Source organism: Eretmochelys imbricata, chromosome 3 (assembly GCF_965152235.1).
Source record: "Eretmochelys imbricata isolate rEreImb1 chromosome 3, rEreImb1.hap1, whole genome shotgun sequence".
Taxonomy (NCBI): domain Eukaryota; kingdom Metazoa; phylum Chordata; order Testudines; family Cheloniidae; genus Eretmochelys; species Eretmochelys imbricata.
The window spans coordinates 31,619,402-31,634,540 of NC_135574.1; the positions used below are offsets into that span (position 1 = coordinate 31,619,402).

Consider the following 15,139-nt stretch of genomic DNA (forward strand, 5'->3'; position numbering starts at 1 on the left):
ACTGAGGGGGGGTTAGCCAGTGCACGTTGACTAGCCTCGTGGCGGGGCACAAGGGGAGACAGCGCATCTGCGAGCCTAATAGACACTGCAACCAAAGTTCTCTGAGCAGCAGTACAGGGACACAAGCACACCTAGAGTGGAGCACCCATAGGGACACCCATCTCAAAGAACTATCATTACTGTACAAAGTGTGCAACTTCTAACATTTCTTACCTGCTTAACTGACTGGCTGGCTGGCTGCTAGTATATTACAGAATGTACCATATTCTCCCCTCAGTCTTAGTGCACAATTAGCACATTCTTTCAGATAATATCACAGTAGCTTAGTATGGAGTTGCCATTTGCGACTTTGTAGTTAAGGTAAGTAGAACAGACAAATGTCACCTTTAGGCTGAACTGTTGTAACTTGCTCTACCTGAGACTAAAGATGCTGTGAGATGAGAGAGAACATGTTAGTGTCCAGGCTTTGCAACCTAGACTGGCTCCTTATTACTAACGGATCCACTCAAGTTCCATGTATTGACCTTCTGGACAGTCCTCACTGTTTTTACAATCCATGAATGGTGCCTAGATAAAATAATAGAAATGGGAGGGCCCTAAGGAACCTTGAGAGGTCATCTAATCCATTCTCCTGCGCTGAAGCAGCACCAAATGTACTTAGATCACCCCTGACAATTGCTTGTCTAACCTGTTAAAAACTTCCAGTGACAAGGAATTCCCCAATGCCCCTTGGAAGCCTATTCTAGTGCTTAACTATCCTTATTAGGAAAAGCTTGCTAACTATAATCTAACCTAAATCTTCCTTGCTGCACATTAAGCCTATTATTACTGGTCCTACCTTCAGTGGACATGAAGAGAAACTGATTACCATGCAAAACTCCTATTAATACACCCCCGAATTATATTAGCCTTTTTCACAATTGCATCACATTGTTGGCTCATATTTAATTTTCTGATCCACTGTAACATCCAGATCTGCAGTATTGCTCCCCATTTTGTTTAGTCTTTATTGATTTTTGTTGATTTTCAGGATGAAATAGAATCAAGTTTCTATTTCTCCAGTTTGTCAAGGTCATTTTGAATTCTAATCCTATCCTCCAAAGTTCTTGCCACCCCATCTAGCTTGGTGTCATCCACAGATTTTATAAGCAAACTCTCCATTCCGTTACCCAAGTCATTAATGAAAATATTGAATAGTATGGAACCCAGTACAGCCCCCTGCAGAACTCCACTTGATATGTAATCCCAGTATGACAGTGAACCATGGATAATTACTCTCTGAGTAAAGTTTTTCAACTAGTTGTGCACCCACTTCGTAGTAGTTTCATCTAGACCACGTTTTCCTAGTTTGCTTATGAGAGTGTCAAAAGTTTTACTGAAGATAAATCACATCTATGGCTTCCCCCTATCTGCTAGGCCAGTAACCCTGTCAGAGAAGGAAATGAGGTTGGTTTGACATGATTTGCTCTTGATAAATTCATGCTGGCCATTCCTTATAACTCTGCTCTCCTCTAAGTGCTTACAAATATTAGTTATGATATCTTTTCCAGTTAGGCTGACTGTTCTATAATTCCCCAGATCCTCTTTGTTCTTTTTAAAGATCGGTGCTGTAGAAATGCTTAGATAATGTGTGCAGGAGAAAAGGTCTGCTCCTGTTAGCTTCTTTGATTCCTTCTGTGGCCAAAATAAATGACACATGCGATTACAAATGGGCTGGCCTTATGTGTGGGGAAGGAGTCTATTTCTCTAAAAGAAACCCGGTTGGAACAGTCTCTGTGAACAGGGAAACATCTGCTTCTAATATGCCAGCAAAATTTGGTTAAATGGATCTTAAAGAATGACATTATAACTGTTTATAAACAAAATGCGTTAAAATCTAAACTCGGCTAGGAGGAAGAGAGGGACATTTCAAGTATCACTATCGCTAGGTGTTTCTTTTATCAGTTTTACTGTTAGAAGAACTTGAATCCCCCTTGATTCTATTCTTCCCCTACCCTCCTAATCCCAAAACCAGCCAACAACCCTACTATTCATCCTGAGTGAATTTGGAGGTGCTGTTCAGTATAAACAGACATGCAAATTTCTGGATGGAGGATGTTGCTTGGAAGGGGTGGCCTGGGCTATAAAAAACAAAAGAACCAGGAGAGAGGAGCAGATGCTCTGGAGCCCCAGCACCAAATGTAGTGAGGAGGACAGCAATAGCTTATTGGACAGCAGAGAGAGCCTGAACACCAGGATCGCTCAGTACTGTACTTACTAGTTTTTTTAAAAAGGCGATAGTGGAATGCTACCATATGCATAAAGTATTTACCAAGATGATTTATTCTTAACCTTATGTTGCTTTTCCACTGCACTGTACAAAATAATGGTAAATGGCAGAGTCTGCTATAGTTTGACGATGGAAAACTTTCAGGAAAACATTGTAAAACACCTTGTACCATGCTGCTCTGATGTTTTTGGAACAATACATTTGTCCATTGTGTTTTGTGAGGTGCAGTTTTGACTTGAAATGAGTGTTCATAGATACATATGCTACAACTTTTTTTGGATATTTTGGACTATGTTACATGATAAGAATTTGGATCTAAATAATGGTTTATTTTCCCCTTCCATGCATAGATTGAATTAATAGACAGAGTGGATGACATCTATCGAAATACCTCTTGGGACAATGGAAACTTGAAAGGATACGGCATACAAATAGAGCAGGTATTCATGGATTCAATGCAAAGGGTTGTGAATCTTGGGCATTAGAGCATGTTCTGGATGTTATAAGTTCTGATTTTTTAAAAAAGACATATATAATACATTTGGAGGGTGAGGTCTGGAATCAGAATACAAATAATCAGAATACCAATAATCAAAACTTATTAAATTGTTTACTTCCATCATATAAGTAACCCCTTAAAAGCATCATGCTAAGGATTTTCATAGCTAGGTTTGTTTTGGCCCATCTTTTATCAGACACTTACAGCTGTTGGAGAAGATTTCAGGCTGAGACTTGGCACATTTGATCTCTGTTGGAGAACTTTTTTTTTTGTTTCTGCTAAATTTGAAAAATGTATGGTTCTTCCATAAACATACTATTGTGCAAATATTGTCACATATCCCAGTGGTGTTGGTGTTTATCTGACAGAGCCCAGAGTGTTCAAAGTGACCCACAATACAGATAAAAAGCCACAATTCCTCCTCTGAAGAGCAGCAATTAATTTCAGACATGATGTAATGAATGGTGCTGGGGGTAACAAGCAACTGTGGGGATTGGAGGAGATGGGTGACATCAATAAGTTTATGTAGTAACTCTTGAAAATTAGAGCTCCGAGTGGTGGAATAATGTATTTAAAATAAATGGAAATCTTAGTGGGCTAATTTCTTGTAGGCATGATAAAAGTGGGTTTTACAGAGGGCATGCATGCTGTGTTGTGTACACTGAAGCAGAGGATTTTTCATAAGGAGTCATGACATCTGGCTCACTTTTTTTGACCTGGTTACTTGTGGTCTTGCCTAACTTAGACAAATCTGGTCTCAGAGTGCCACTTTAAGCATAACCTAACTAGATGTTCAAACCTGGGGGGGAAGGGCTGCTTTGTCACAGTTCTCTGTTTGCTAATCTCAAAGTACCGTGCCTGAAATTTCAAAGCCTGAAAATGTCGGGTGTGGAAACGGGCCACAATTGGGAAGGTCAATGCAATCAGGTAGTCAGCACGTTGTTTCCTTCAGCCAACCAGGCAATGTTGTTTTAGGTGGCTGCAGTTTTCTCTAAGGGCGGAAACAGAGTTGGGGGGGTCCCCCATGTTTTCCCCCTTCCATGACTTTGTGGAAAATTACTTGTGACCTCAGCAGCCTTAGTAATCATGTGACAAAAGATGAGGCAAAAATGCTATAAAGTAGGTTTTGTGTTGTTGCTGGAACCTTAATTCTGAATTCCTGGAATCTTTTGGGACTTATCTCAAATGTAAAATGCATTTTTATTTGGAAAAGTGACTGTAAAAATGGTTCTCTGGGGCCCGGCTTTGTGTGTTGATGATTTCCATATCAAATGCAATTTACAAGCTATTTCCATCGACCAGCTCTTAAAGTTCATTTTGGGAGCTGAGAGTCAAGCTATGTTCTTTTCTTGTCGTCATCTTGAGTAATAAAAGTTCTGATGGCCATTATTTACAGCATAAACTCTAAAAGCCCAGTGTTACTCCCGTTTACTATAGCATAACTAAACATATGCCACACTGCAAGCTAACTTCCTCTTTAGTCAGAAAAGCCTAAATACAACAAATGTGCTTTTAGTCATAAAACTTTTCAGTTTTTCTTTTTTCGCATCGAGATTCCTAAAAGATAGGTATCCTTGTAAATTTGCTTTGGTTAAATAAAATCAGAGGTGCACTGGGGATCTTTTCTACCAGATTTGAACCCTGAATTTTTATGACTGAGTAATGAATATCTTAGTGGGAAACGAATATCTTAATGGAAAGTTGTGATGTGCAACTTAACATCCTTAAGTGTAAGGATGCTAGTATGTTTAGGTGTAATTATATTTGTATGGGTCAAAGTGTATGGCGTCATCTTAATTCAGAGGTCAAGAGTTCACCATTAAGAATTTGTAAGTTTAAATCTAAGAATAGGATGGCATTTTAATGAGGCGCTTTGGCCATCGTTTAGGAGGGTGAAAAATTTCCCTTGACTAAACATTTTAATTTAAAATTGCAGCACTTGGCGTTTCACTGCCTATTTCTTCAGCTTGTTGAATTGTTTACAGTTCCTTATTCTAATTATATTATACCCTTAAATATAGATTATTGTCCACAATGAATCAAGTCTTGTGAAGCCTGGGGAAAAACATTATAACATGGCAAAAAATCAGCCAAATGAAGAGAAGGATGCTTGGGAGGTGAAGACACTGCTGGAGGTAAAGCTGTGTTTCTCAAACAAAATGTCCCATCTAAAAAGAAAATACAAGAATTACTTATTTGCCATCCAAGATCAGTCTCTGATTGCAAATGAAACTGCTTTTCTTCCTCTTCACAATGTGTAGTTATCACAAGAGTACAAAACTAGGATATTTCTACCCAGGCTCACGGCAAGAGACTTCATTATAAAAAGTATCTACTTCCAGAATACAATTATTAAGTGCAAAACAAATAGAAATGATCGTATGGTTATTGAGATAGGAAGGCAGCCCTGTGATTAAAGCACTGGCATGAGACCCAGGAGGCCTGGGTTCATTCCTGGCTCTGCCACAGACTCCCTGCATGACCTGGCTCAAGACATTTGATCTTTGGGTCTCATTTTCTTACCTGTAAAATTGGGCTAACAATACTTTCCTACCTCACAACAAAGGAAAACTGATATTTGCGAAGTGCTCAGATACTAATTTAATGTGTGGCTGTATAGTTGAACTTGGTTCTTTCATACATGTTGAAATTCTCCATGCTATTTCATCTTCTAAGTTGCCATCCAGTTGACCAGATTTACCAAATGTCTTAGCCTTTCTGGATAGCATACAGGTTTTATTTGTTTTCGTAAAGTTAAAATGTGTAATATTTGGAGTTCCCCCAGAATGCACTAGTCATCTTGCAAAAGTATAAAGACATGTCCCCTTCCCAGAAGATCACACAACTTTATTGACATGACTCCATCAGAAGGGGGTTATAAATGGGAAAGATGGGAGGTAGAGCAGGGCTAGCAGTAAGATTATGAAGCTACTTGTTAGGCATGTGCATTGTTGACTCATTCACATCCCTCTTAAAACCTGCTTCCGCAATGATGCTTACAAGGTTCTTCTAGGGGAAGAAAGAGAATCAACAGAAAAGTGGACATGCCTTACATCGAGAAGTGGACATGCCTTACTGAGGATCCATGTGATCTTATCCTCACCTATCTGTTGTCCTCGTTGGTAGTGCCATTTCAACACAAGATTGTGCACTCCTCCCCATACTTGTTCTTCTGAAGTATAATCTAGCATGTTTTGGGACGCCAGAAAAATGATTCAATAAATTGCTGAAACACAAGTGAAAGTGTGCCCTGGGTCACCACCTACATTGAACAGAGAAGCTAAGGAGAACGTTGGAGTATGGATTCAGCTCTGCTCCTTTTCAGCAGCATGAATGGGAGCAGCAAATTCCTACTGTCATTAAAGGCATTCTGTAGTGAAATCTTGTAATGCTGGCTGTTACCAAGCATTTGCTGTTTTGAAAGATGGGCCTTATAATAGTTTTTTCTTTCCTTGAGATGTTGCTGATGAATGAGAATCTTAACACTGTAGATTATACTCTGGCAGGAGGTGATATTTAAAACTAGGCCAGACTAAGTGCTAGAATATATGAAGGGACTGTCCTACTCTGATCTGGGGATGGAGCAGATTTCTTCATTTAGTGTAATAGAAACTGGAGCTGGAAAATACCTGGCTTGTTAAATGATTTTTTCATCTTTGAATTTCTTCACCGTACATACTACAGATTTTTCTAACACTTGCTTTTTTTCCCTTTAGCAATTTAGCTTTGATATAGCTGAGAAAGCAGCTCACGTGTGCCTTGCTCATCTCTTTACATACCAAGATTTCGATATGGGAACACTTGGACTAGCTTATGTTGGATCTCCCAGGCCTAACACCCATGGTGGCATTTGCCCAAAGGGTAAGATTCCCCCCCCCCACACACACACACACTGTCTGACCTCTAGTTGTGGGTTGAATATCTGTTCTTTGTTACGAAAATCGTAGAAGGATTGAAGGGGGCACAGTGTGTGTCACTTAAATATTCCCTAGTGACTAAGTTAGGAATGGAACTGAAGGCTGCGTCCTAGGCTGCATACAAAAGAGGAATAGGATAGGGTAAAACAATTTGGTTTCTTGAATTCATAGGTTGAGTGAAAGCCATCATGGTCCCATTTGGAGCAGCAAAAATCTTCATGTGCTGCTCTGGAAAGATGCAGCTCTGAACAGGTGTGGCCTGCCAAGCTGGGCAATGGGAGGGGGAATCCAACATCTATCTCTTAAGTACTTATATGGTCCTCATTACTTGAGTATCTGAATGCCTCGCAGTCTTTAATGCATGCATTTATTTAAGTTCTGACTGCAGATTCCCCACTGCAAAAATTGGGGAAAGGGGACTCATTTATAAGCCTGTGAGTGCTGTAATGTTATAGTCCTTTATTTACAAGGTCAAAGAAAAAGACTGGGGAGAATCTTCAGTTTTCCTAAACATGGTTTTCTCTTTAAAAAAACAAACAAACAGAAGTCTGTAGAAAGCCCGGTTAGTTTTCTTGTGCTATATGAGGAATTTCACTTTCTTTCATCTTCCTTTCTATAGCTTATTATAGTCAAGTTGCCAAAAAAAACATCTATTTGAACAGCGGCTTAACCAGCACAAAGAACTATGGCAAAACTATCCTCACAAAGGTACTGTAAGGTGAATGTGGATATACAGAACATATTTGTTAAACATGTACTTTGCTGTTAGTCTTCAGTGTGAAAACTACTGTGAGATGAATGGCTCTTAGATGCCTCTCTGAAAAGAACCGTCTGCTCTCAGTCCAGGTCCCTTCAGACAGGTATCTGTGGTGCAAAAAATGCCATCGTAATTGTCATCCTTGTTGACAGAGAAAGCCAGGACTGAATGGCTCTGGAGATGGAACTAATCAGACACACTGGTGGAGCAGTGAGAAGGAAACATTCTGCCTCTGATTGTGCTGACCTCTTCTATTGATAAATAAGACTATATGTCTCCAAAGATGAGAGCACTAAATTCGTACCAAATGTGTGCTTAGAACCACCCCCAAAATCAGAATAACCCTGAAGACTAAACTAATAGATTGGCAGTGGAATAAAGTTGAACTGCTGATTGTTGTAAGAAAAACTATGCATCTCTGGCTTTTTATACTTCTGCAACAGTGGTCTCCAACCTTTTTATGCCCAAAATCACTTTTTGAATTTAAGGGCAACCCAGGATCTACCCCGCCCCTTCCCTGAGGCCCCTCTCCTTCCCCGAAGTCCCACCCCACTCACTCCATTTCCCTCCCCCACCCTCACTCACTTTCACTTGGCTGGGGCAGGGGGTTGGGGCTCAGAAGGGGGTACAGGCTCTGGGCTGGGGCTGAGGGGTTCGGAGTGTGGGAGGGGGCTCCAGGTTGAGCCTGGGACAGGGGATGAGGGTGCAGGAGGGGGTGAGGAGTGCAAGCTCTGGGAGGGAGTTTGGGTGCAGAAGGGGGCTCTGGGCTGGGGCAGTGTTGGGGTGCAGAAGGAGGTACGGGATGCTGGCTCTGGGAGCGGGGGTCAGCTCTGGGGCAGGGAGTACATGGTGCAGGAGGAGGTATGGGGTGCTGGCTTTGAGGGGGGTCAGGGATGGTGTTTGGTGTGCAGGAGGGGTTATGGGGTGCAGGAGGGGTTATGGGGTGCGGGCTCCCGCCGGGTGGCACTTACCTTGAGTGGCTCCCGGTTGGTGGTGCAACAGGGCTAAGTCAGGTTGCCTGCCTGCCCCGGCCCCATGCCTCTCCCAGAAGGCTCTGCGCGCTGCCCCTCTCTGTAGGCACTGCCCTCATAGCTCCCACTGGCCACAGTTCCTTGTTCCTGGCCAATGGGAGCTGGGGGGGCGGTGCTTGCAGGCAGGAGCTGCGTGCAGACTGCCCCCTGCAGAGGCCTACTGGCTGGTTCTGGGAGCGGCGTGGGGCCAGGCAGGCAGGGAGCCTACCTCAGTGGCAGCCCCGCTACACCACCACAGATTGTGATTGACTGGGAGAGTCTCCAGGATCGACCACTGTTCTACAACGTGCTTCATTTTGTGGCTTGAGCATCCCAAATCTATTTTTACCTGCAGGGCTACACAATGCAGGCGTATCACCAGACTTGAGTTGGATCCTAAATCCAAGTCCCCTGTCTTGTTTTTGCTCTTCAGAAAATGGATGGGTACAGAATAGCTTCAAACTGCACTGGCATATGGGCCAATCATGCAAACAACTGAGTTTGGTGGCATTACATGAAGGAATAACTATTTGTAGAACTGGGCTGTTTAGTTGTTAGCCTTACCCTTAATGTAAGCTGTCTGGGCTTTTTTCAGTCTTACATCTTTTGTTCATCATCTGTTTGGTGGTAAATATTGAGAGGCTTGGATGCAGAATTCATCAAATTTTGAAAGCATTAGGAGTTTGTCGGGGTGCTGGAACAATTTTTATAGTAGGGGTGCTGATGATGGAAACCATGTAGCTGGTGTTTGTTATTACAATATTACTTCAAGCCAAGGGGTGTGGCAGAACCCCCAACACCCCTAGTTCCAGCACCGCCAGTCTCAGTATTATAATGTGTATAGTAATGGCTAAACTTTTGCATTTGGGTAAAAATATTTTCTTATGTTGACTTTAATACTGCTTAGTTAAACCCTGATTTTAAAGGATGTTTATAATTGGTATCAGAATTACTCTGGGCTGAAACTTGACAGATGCTCTCAAGAAGAATTAAACTTCTAAGAGGTTAAAAAGAAAAGTAGTCATGGAACCTCTAACTTAGAGGAGTGCTTTAATAGGGCTTTAGCTGTCACTACTGTCTAGCGCATTAGCCTTTCGCCTCTGAATTAGAGTTCTGTCTTTGTTACAAGTGAAATTGAGTTTGGCCTCTTCCTATCTCAGTCACCAAACCACCAGACTGGTTGGCACAGTTCATGCAGATGAGTCCAGGGCTTGGCACAGCAGGACATTACAGATCAGCATTATGTGGAGCATCTTGCACGGTGTCTGCTCAGACTATCCCTTGCTTCCAAGAGCACTAAAACTCACACAGTAAATACCACCAAGCACACAAATGGTCTCTAAGGAGTGCTCAAATCTTTCACTCCATATGTGCTGTAATGCATAGGCATGTGTGCCAGTGTTCCAGCTCCAGTTTGGCTTGTCATTGCACTGTTCAACACTTCCTATGTCTGTGGAGTAGCACAAGTTAAGGCTATTCTGCCAAACTTCTCTCTCCTGCCCACTTCCTAGCTTCCCCTTCCCTGGCGTGCTGTGTCCAGCCCATCTTCCCTGCACTTAGCTATTGTTTCTTTGTTGGTATCCTTGTCAGTCTGAGTTTCTGACTTGCCCTGCTGGTCAAGTGAGGGGAGGTCACATCGGAAGCACAGGCTGTGGGGAGGGAGGTGGAAAGGGAGGGTTTCCAGTAGCAGGTTTGGAGACTTATATTGAGTGAGTCCTGCCTTGCTTCTTGGCTTTTGGAAATCCACCCTATGTTAGGGCTGTGGATTAATTGCAGTTAACTTACGTGATTAACTGAAAAAAAGTAATCACAATTAAAAAAAATTAATCACAATTTTAATCACACTGTTAAACAAGAGAATACCAATTGAAATGTATTAAATATTTTTGGATGTTTTCCTTCATTATCAAATATATGGATTTCAATTACAACACAGAATACAAAGAGTGCAGTGGGCGCTTTATATTATTTTTTATTACCAATATTTGCACTGTAAAAATGATGAATAAAAGAAATAGCATTTTTCAATTCATGTCATACGAGTACTGTAATTCAGTCTCTATCATGAAAGTGCAACTCACAAATGTAGGTTTTTTTGTTACGTAACTGCACTAAAAAAAATAACAGCAACCCAATGTAAAACTTGAGCCTACAAGTCCACCCAGTCCTACTCTTGTTCAGCCAATCACTCAGACAGACAAGTCTGTTTATGTTTTACGGGAGATAATGCTGCCCCACTTCTTATTTACAACATCACCTGAAAGTGAGAACAGGCATTTGCATGGCACTCTTATAGCAGCATTGCAAGGTATTTACGTGCCAGGTATGCTAAACATTCATATGCCCCTTCATGCTTCAGCCACCATTCCAGCTGACACGTGTTAAAAAAATAATGCATTAACTAAATTTGTGACTGAACTCCTTGGGGGAGAATTGTATGTCTCCTGCTCTGTTTTACCTGCATTCTGCCATATATTTCATGTTACACCAGTCTCGAATGGCGACCTAGCACATGTTGTTCATTTCAAGAACACTTTCACTGCACATTTGACAAAATGCAAAGACGGTACCAATGTGAGATTTCTAAAGATAACTACAGCACTCGACCCAAGGTTTAAGAGTCTGAAGTGCCTTCCAAAGTCTGAGAGGGACGAGGTGTGGACAGTGTTTTCAGAAGTCTTAAAAGAGCAAGACTCTGATATGGAAACTACAGAACCCAAACCATCAAAAAAGAGAACTGACCATCAGCCGATGGCATTTGACTCAGATGATAAAAATGAATTGGTGTCAGTCTGCACTGCTTTGGATCATTATCTAGCAGAACCCGTCATCAGCATGTCCTCTGGAATGGTGGTTGAAGCATGAAGGGACATGTGAATCTTTAGCGCACCTTGTGAGGCTAGCTACAGCAGTGCCATGTGAATGCCTGTTTTCACTTTCAGGTTACATTGTAAACAAGAAGCGGACAGCATTATCTCCTGTAAATGTAAACAAATTTGTTCAGTCAATCTGAGCTATTGGCTGAACAAGAGGTAGGACTGAGTGGACTTATAGGCTCTAAAGTTTTACATTGTTTTATTTTGGATGCAGTTTTTTATATACATAATTCTACATTTGTAAATTCAACTTTAATAATAAAGAGATTGCACTATAGTACTTGTAATGGGGAATTGAAAAATATTATTTCTTTTGTTTTTTACAATGCAAATATTTGTAATAAAAAGAAATATAAAGTGATCACTGTACACTTTTTCTATTCTGTGTAGTAATTGAAATCAATATATTTGAAAATATAGAAAATATCCAAAAATATTTAAATGGTATTCTATTATTGTTTAACAGCGCAATTAATTGGGATTAATTATTTTAATTGCTTGACAGCCCTACCCTATATTATTTCTAGGCTTTTTTCTAGCACCAAACCAGTCGAATGTGAGTTTAGTTAGTTAAGGCTCTTAACGGCTGCTGTCTATTCAATAAAAATAAGGCAAATTGCCAGGGGAATTAAATGAAAATGTGACACGCGTAATTTTTGTGGCATGAGGTTTCTTTAGAAAATATTTTGTTAATCTTAGACTTAAATGACTTCACCGTGTCAAATGTTGAGCTCTTATATGCCCTTGTGTCATAAATATAAAGGGAAGGGTAAACCCCTTTAAAATCCCTCCTGGCCAGAGGAAAAATCCTCTCACCTGTAAAGGGTTAAGAAGCTAAAGGTAACCTCGCTGGCACCTGACCAAAATGACCAATGAGGAGACAAGATACTTTCAAAAGCTGGGAGGAGGGAGAGAAACAAAGGGTCTGTCTATATGCTGCTTTTGTCGGGGATAGACCAGGAATGGAGTCTTAGAACTTTTAGTAAGTAATCTAGCTAGTTATGTGTTAGATTATGATTTGTTTAAATGGCTGAGAAAAGAATTGTGCTGAATAGAATAACTATTTCTGTCTGTGTATCTTTTTTTGTAACTTAAGGTTTTGCCTAGAGGGAGTCTCTGTGTTTTGAATCTAATTACCCTGTAAGATATCTACCATCCTGATTTTACAGAGGGGATTTCTTTACTTCTATTTACTCCTATTTCTATTAAAAGTCTTCTTGTAAGAAAACTGAATGCTTTTTCATTGTTCTCAGATCCAAGGGTTTGGGTCTGTGGTCACCTATGCAAATTGGTGAGGCTTTTCATCCAACATTTTCCAGGAAAAGGGGGGTGCAAGTGTTGGGAGGATTGTTCATTGTTCTTAAGATCCAAGGGTCTGGGTCTGTAGTCACCTAGGCAAATTGGTGAGACTTTTTACCAAACCTTGTCCAGGAAGTGGGGTGCAAGGTTTTGGGAAGTATTTGGGGGGAAAGACGTTTCCAAACAGCTCTTCCCCAGTAACCAGTATTTGTTTGGTGGTGGTAGCGGCCAATCCAAGGACAAAGGGTGGAATATTTTGTACCTTGGGGAAGTTTTGACCTAAGCTGGTAAAGATAAGCTTAGGAGGTTTTTCATGCAGGTCCCCACATCTGTACCCTAGCGTTCAGAGTGGGGGAGGAACCTTGACACCTTGCAACATCTGAACCCTGCTCTAGCAGTTGCCTCTCAAGAGTTTGGCAATTTTACAGGCCCTGACTTCAGTTTAGCACTTACGTTTAACCAAAGAACTGTTTCCTAATTAAGGGTATCTCTAAAGATCTAATGATTTGGAATTACTTAGACCCCCACTGCATGTTGATATTGACTTTAGATGTGTTTTTTTGGTATCAAACAAGGAAGCAGACTTGGTTACTACTCATGAACTGGGACACAACTTTGGAGCAGAGCATGATCCTGACAGTCTGCCGGAATGTGCCCCCACTGAAGACCAAGGAGGGAAATATGTTATGTATCCAATTGCTGTGAGTGGCGATCATGAAAACAATAAGGTAAATTTACTTTAACTTCCCCTATCCCACCACAGATACCAGTACAATCAACAAAGACTGACCCAGAACCTTCCACCCCAAAAGCACAAGTCCCTGTCTGCTTAGCTAAAGTGCACTGTATTTAATAGGTGGTTAATTGCTGGAACAGCCACTAGAGGGAGACATACTCATTAACTATTATTAGTCCCAGTGTTAAATAAGTTCCTCCCAAATCCCTGAGATCTACAGGCATTCAAGCCGTACTAGGGTGATATTTTGTAACAGACTGTGGCTGCCTACACTTACTGATATCGCTGTTGTCAGAAGGAATCCAGCTTGGATCTTTAGCACCAGAACACAGGCTTCTAAATAGTAAGCTGTTCACTGCCGTCATGTCTCTCTCTAGTGGTTAGCCCAATCACTACGTTAATACATACTCATCTCCATTCATCTTATAAAGGTCATAACATCCTTGAGGACTTGGTATTATCCCTATTTTACAGATGGAGAAACTGAGATATCAAGTGAATGATTAGCCTAAGGTTACTAGCAGCTCTGCAGAAGCTTACAACCAGGATCAGAAAAGTCTATCCCCATTTTTGCAACTTCATGACTATTTCTTGTGATGTATTGCTCCACCTGAACCCCCAATGCTGGCAGAAGGGTTGGGTTTGGGTTTGGCACCCCTCCCAAGAGTTGGTCATGCAGCGCTGTGCATATGTGTTCAGATATGTGTTAATAACAATGCAACAAAGCAGTTTTTCAACACAAGCTACTATTTTCTGTGTTACGTTTTCCCAAGATATCACAGTGGCATTGTAAATGGAATAAATGTTTCTTAAAACATCAGAATTGGGGGTTAGGTGGGTGGTGGTGTCAGTCTTGGATGTATTCTGGTGAATGATGCATTCCTTCTCAGTGCTGCACTTTCCGCTCATGATTCTTTAGATGTTCTCAAGCTGCAGTAAACAATCCATCTGTAAGACCATTCAGAGCAAGGCCCAGGAATGTTTCAAAGAGCGCAACAACCAAGTATGTGGGAACTCGAGAGTGGATGAAGGTGAGGAATGCGATCCTGGCCTTTTGCACAGGCATGCTGATCCCTGCTGCTCTGCTGACTGTAAACTGAAACAAAATGCCAGGTGCAGGTAAGAGATGTTAAAGCCACAGCCTTGGTTGGGAGGGGAAGGGAATATGGGGCTGGGTCAAAAACTTGTTTGCAGTGCAGCAAAATGCACTCTTCTGGACCCTGGCTTCAGTACTTTGAGACTTTCTCTACTGAGCAAATGAGCCTTGGGAAAGTTAAGGACTCCAGGAGAGAGCTTTGGTGCACGCCATTACTTGGTAGTCTTGGTGTTAGTTCATGCAGTGGTGTTGAGACTACTTAGTTCCATTGCTTTGCTAGGAACTGCACATCAATGCAGTGTAATGGTAAATTCTATACCAAAAAAAAGAAGTCAATTGCAGCACTCAAAAGTCAGAAAGTGCCAGTATTAAGGTTCCCTGTGCAACCTTAACACTGCCCCTTCTGCATGTGCATTGCAAGGCAGTCTAAATCCATGGTCATATGTTATCCAGGACCCTAGCAACACCTAGTGTGCAAGCTGGACAGTGACTGTGGTAACTGAGGTCTGTCTTTACTGTCCAATCTGCACACACAGTCCAGATCTGCTCCCATTTATACTGGAGGAATTGTGCTTTAGTCATTTTTGGTTTTGGATGAGACATGAATGTTTAGTCCTTTCCTAGCATGGAGTTACAAATGTGGATTTTTAAACATTTGCATTGCAGTAGTGCTTAGGGTG

The 15,139-nt window shown here is 41.4% G+C and overlaps 1 protein-coding gene across 1 annotated transcript in view; it reads left to right on the forward strand.

Annotated features, from left to right (window-relative positions):
• Positions 1-15,139, forward strand: part of ADAM17 (ADAM metallopeptidase domain 17) — a 63,594-nt gene that overhangs the window by 36,614 nt on the left and 11,841 nt on the right. The window contains exons 7-12 of the mRNA XM_077812543.1: positions 2,620-2,709; positions 4,790-4,903; positions 6,485-6,629; positions 7,305-7,393; positions 13,203-13,355; positions 14,283-14,482. Coding sequence (XP_077668669.1) covers positions 2,620-2,709; positions 4,790-4,903; positions 6,485-6,629; positions 7,305-7,393; positions 13,203-13,355; positions 14,283-14,482 — 791 coding nt within the window. The remainder of the gene's footprint in view (positions 1-2,619; positions 2,710-4,789; positions 4,904-6,484; positions 6,630-7,304; positions 7,394-13,202; positions 13,356-14,282; positions 14,483-15,139) is intronic.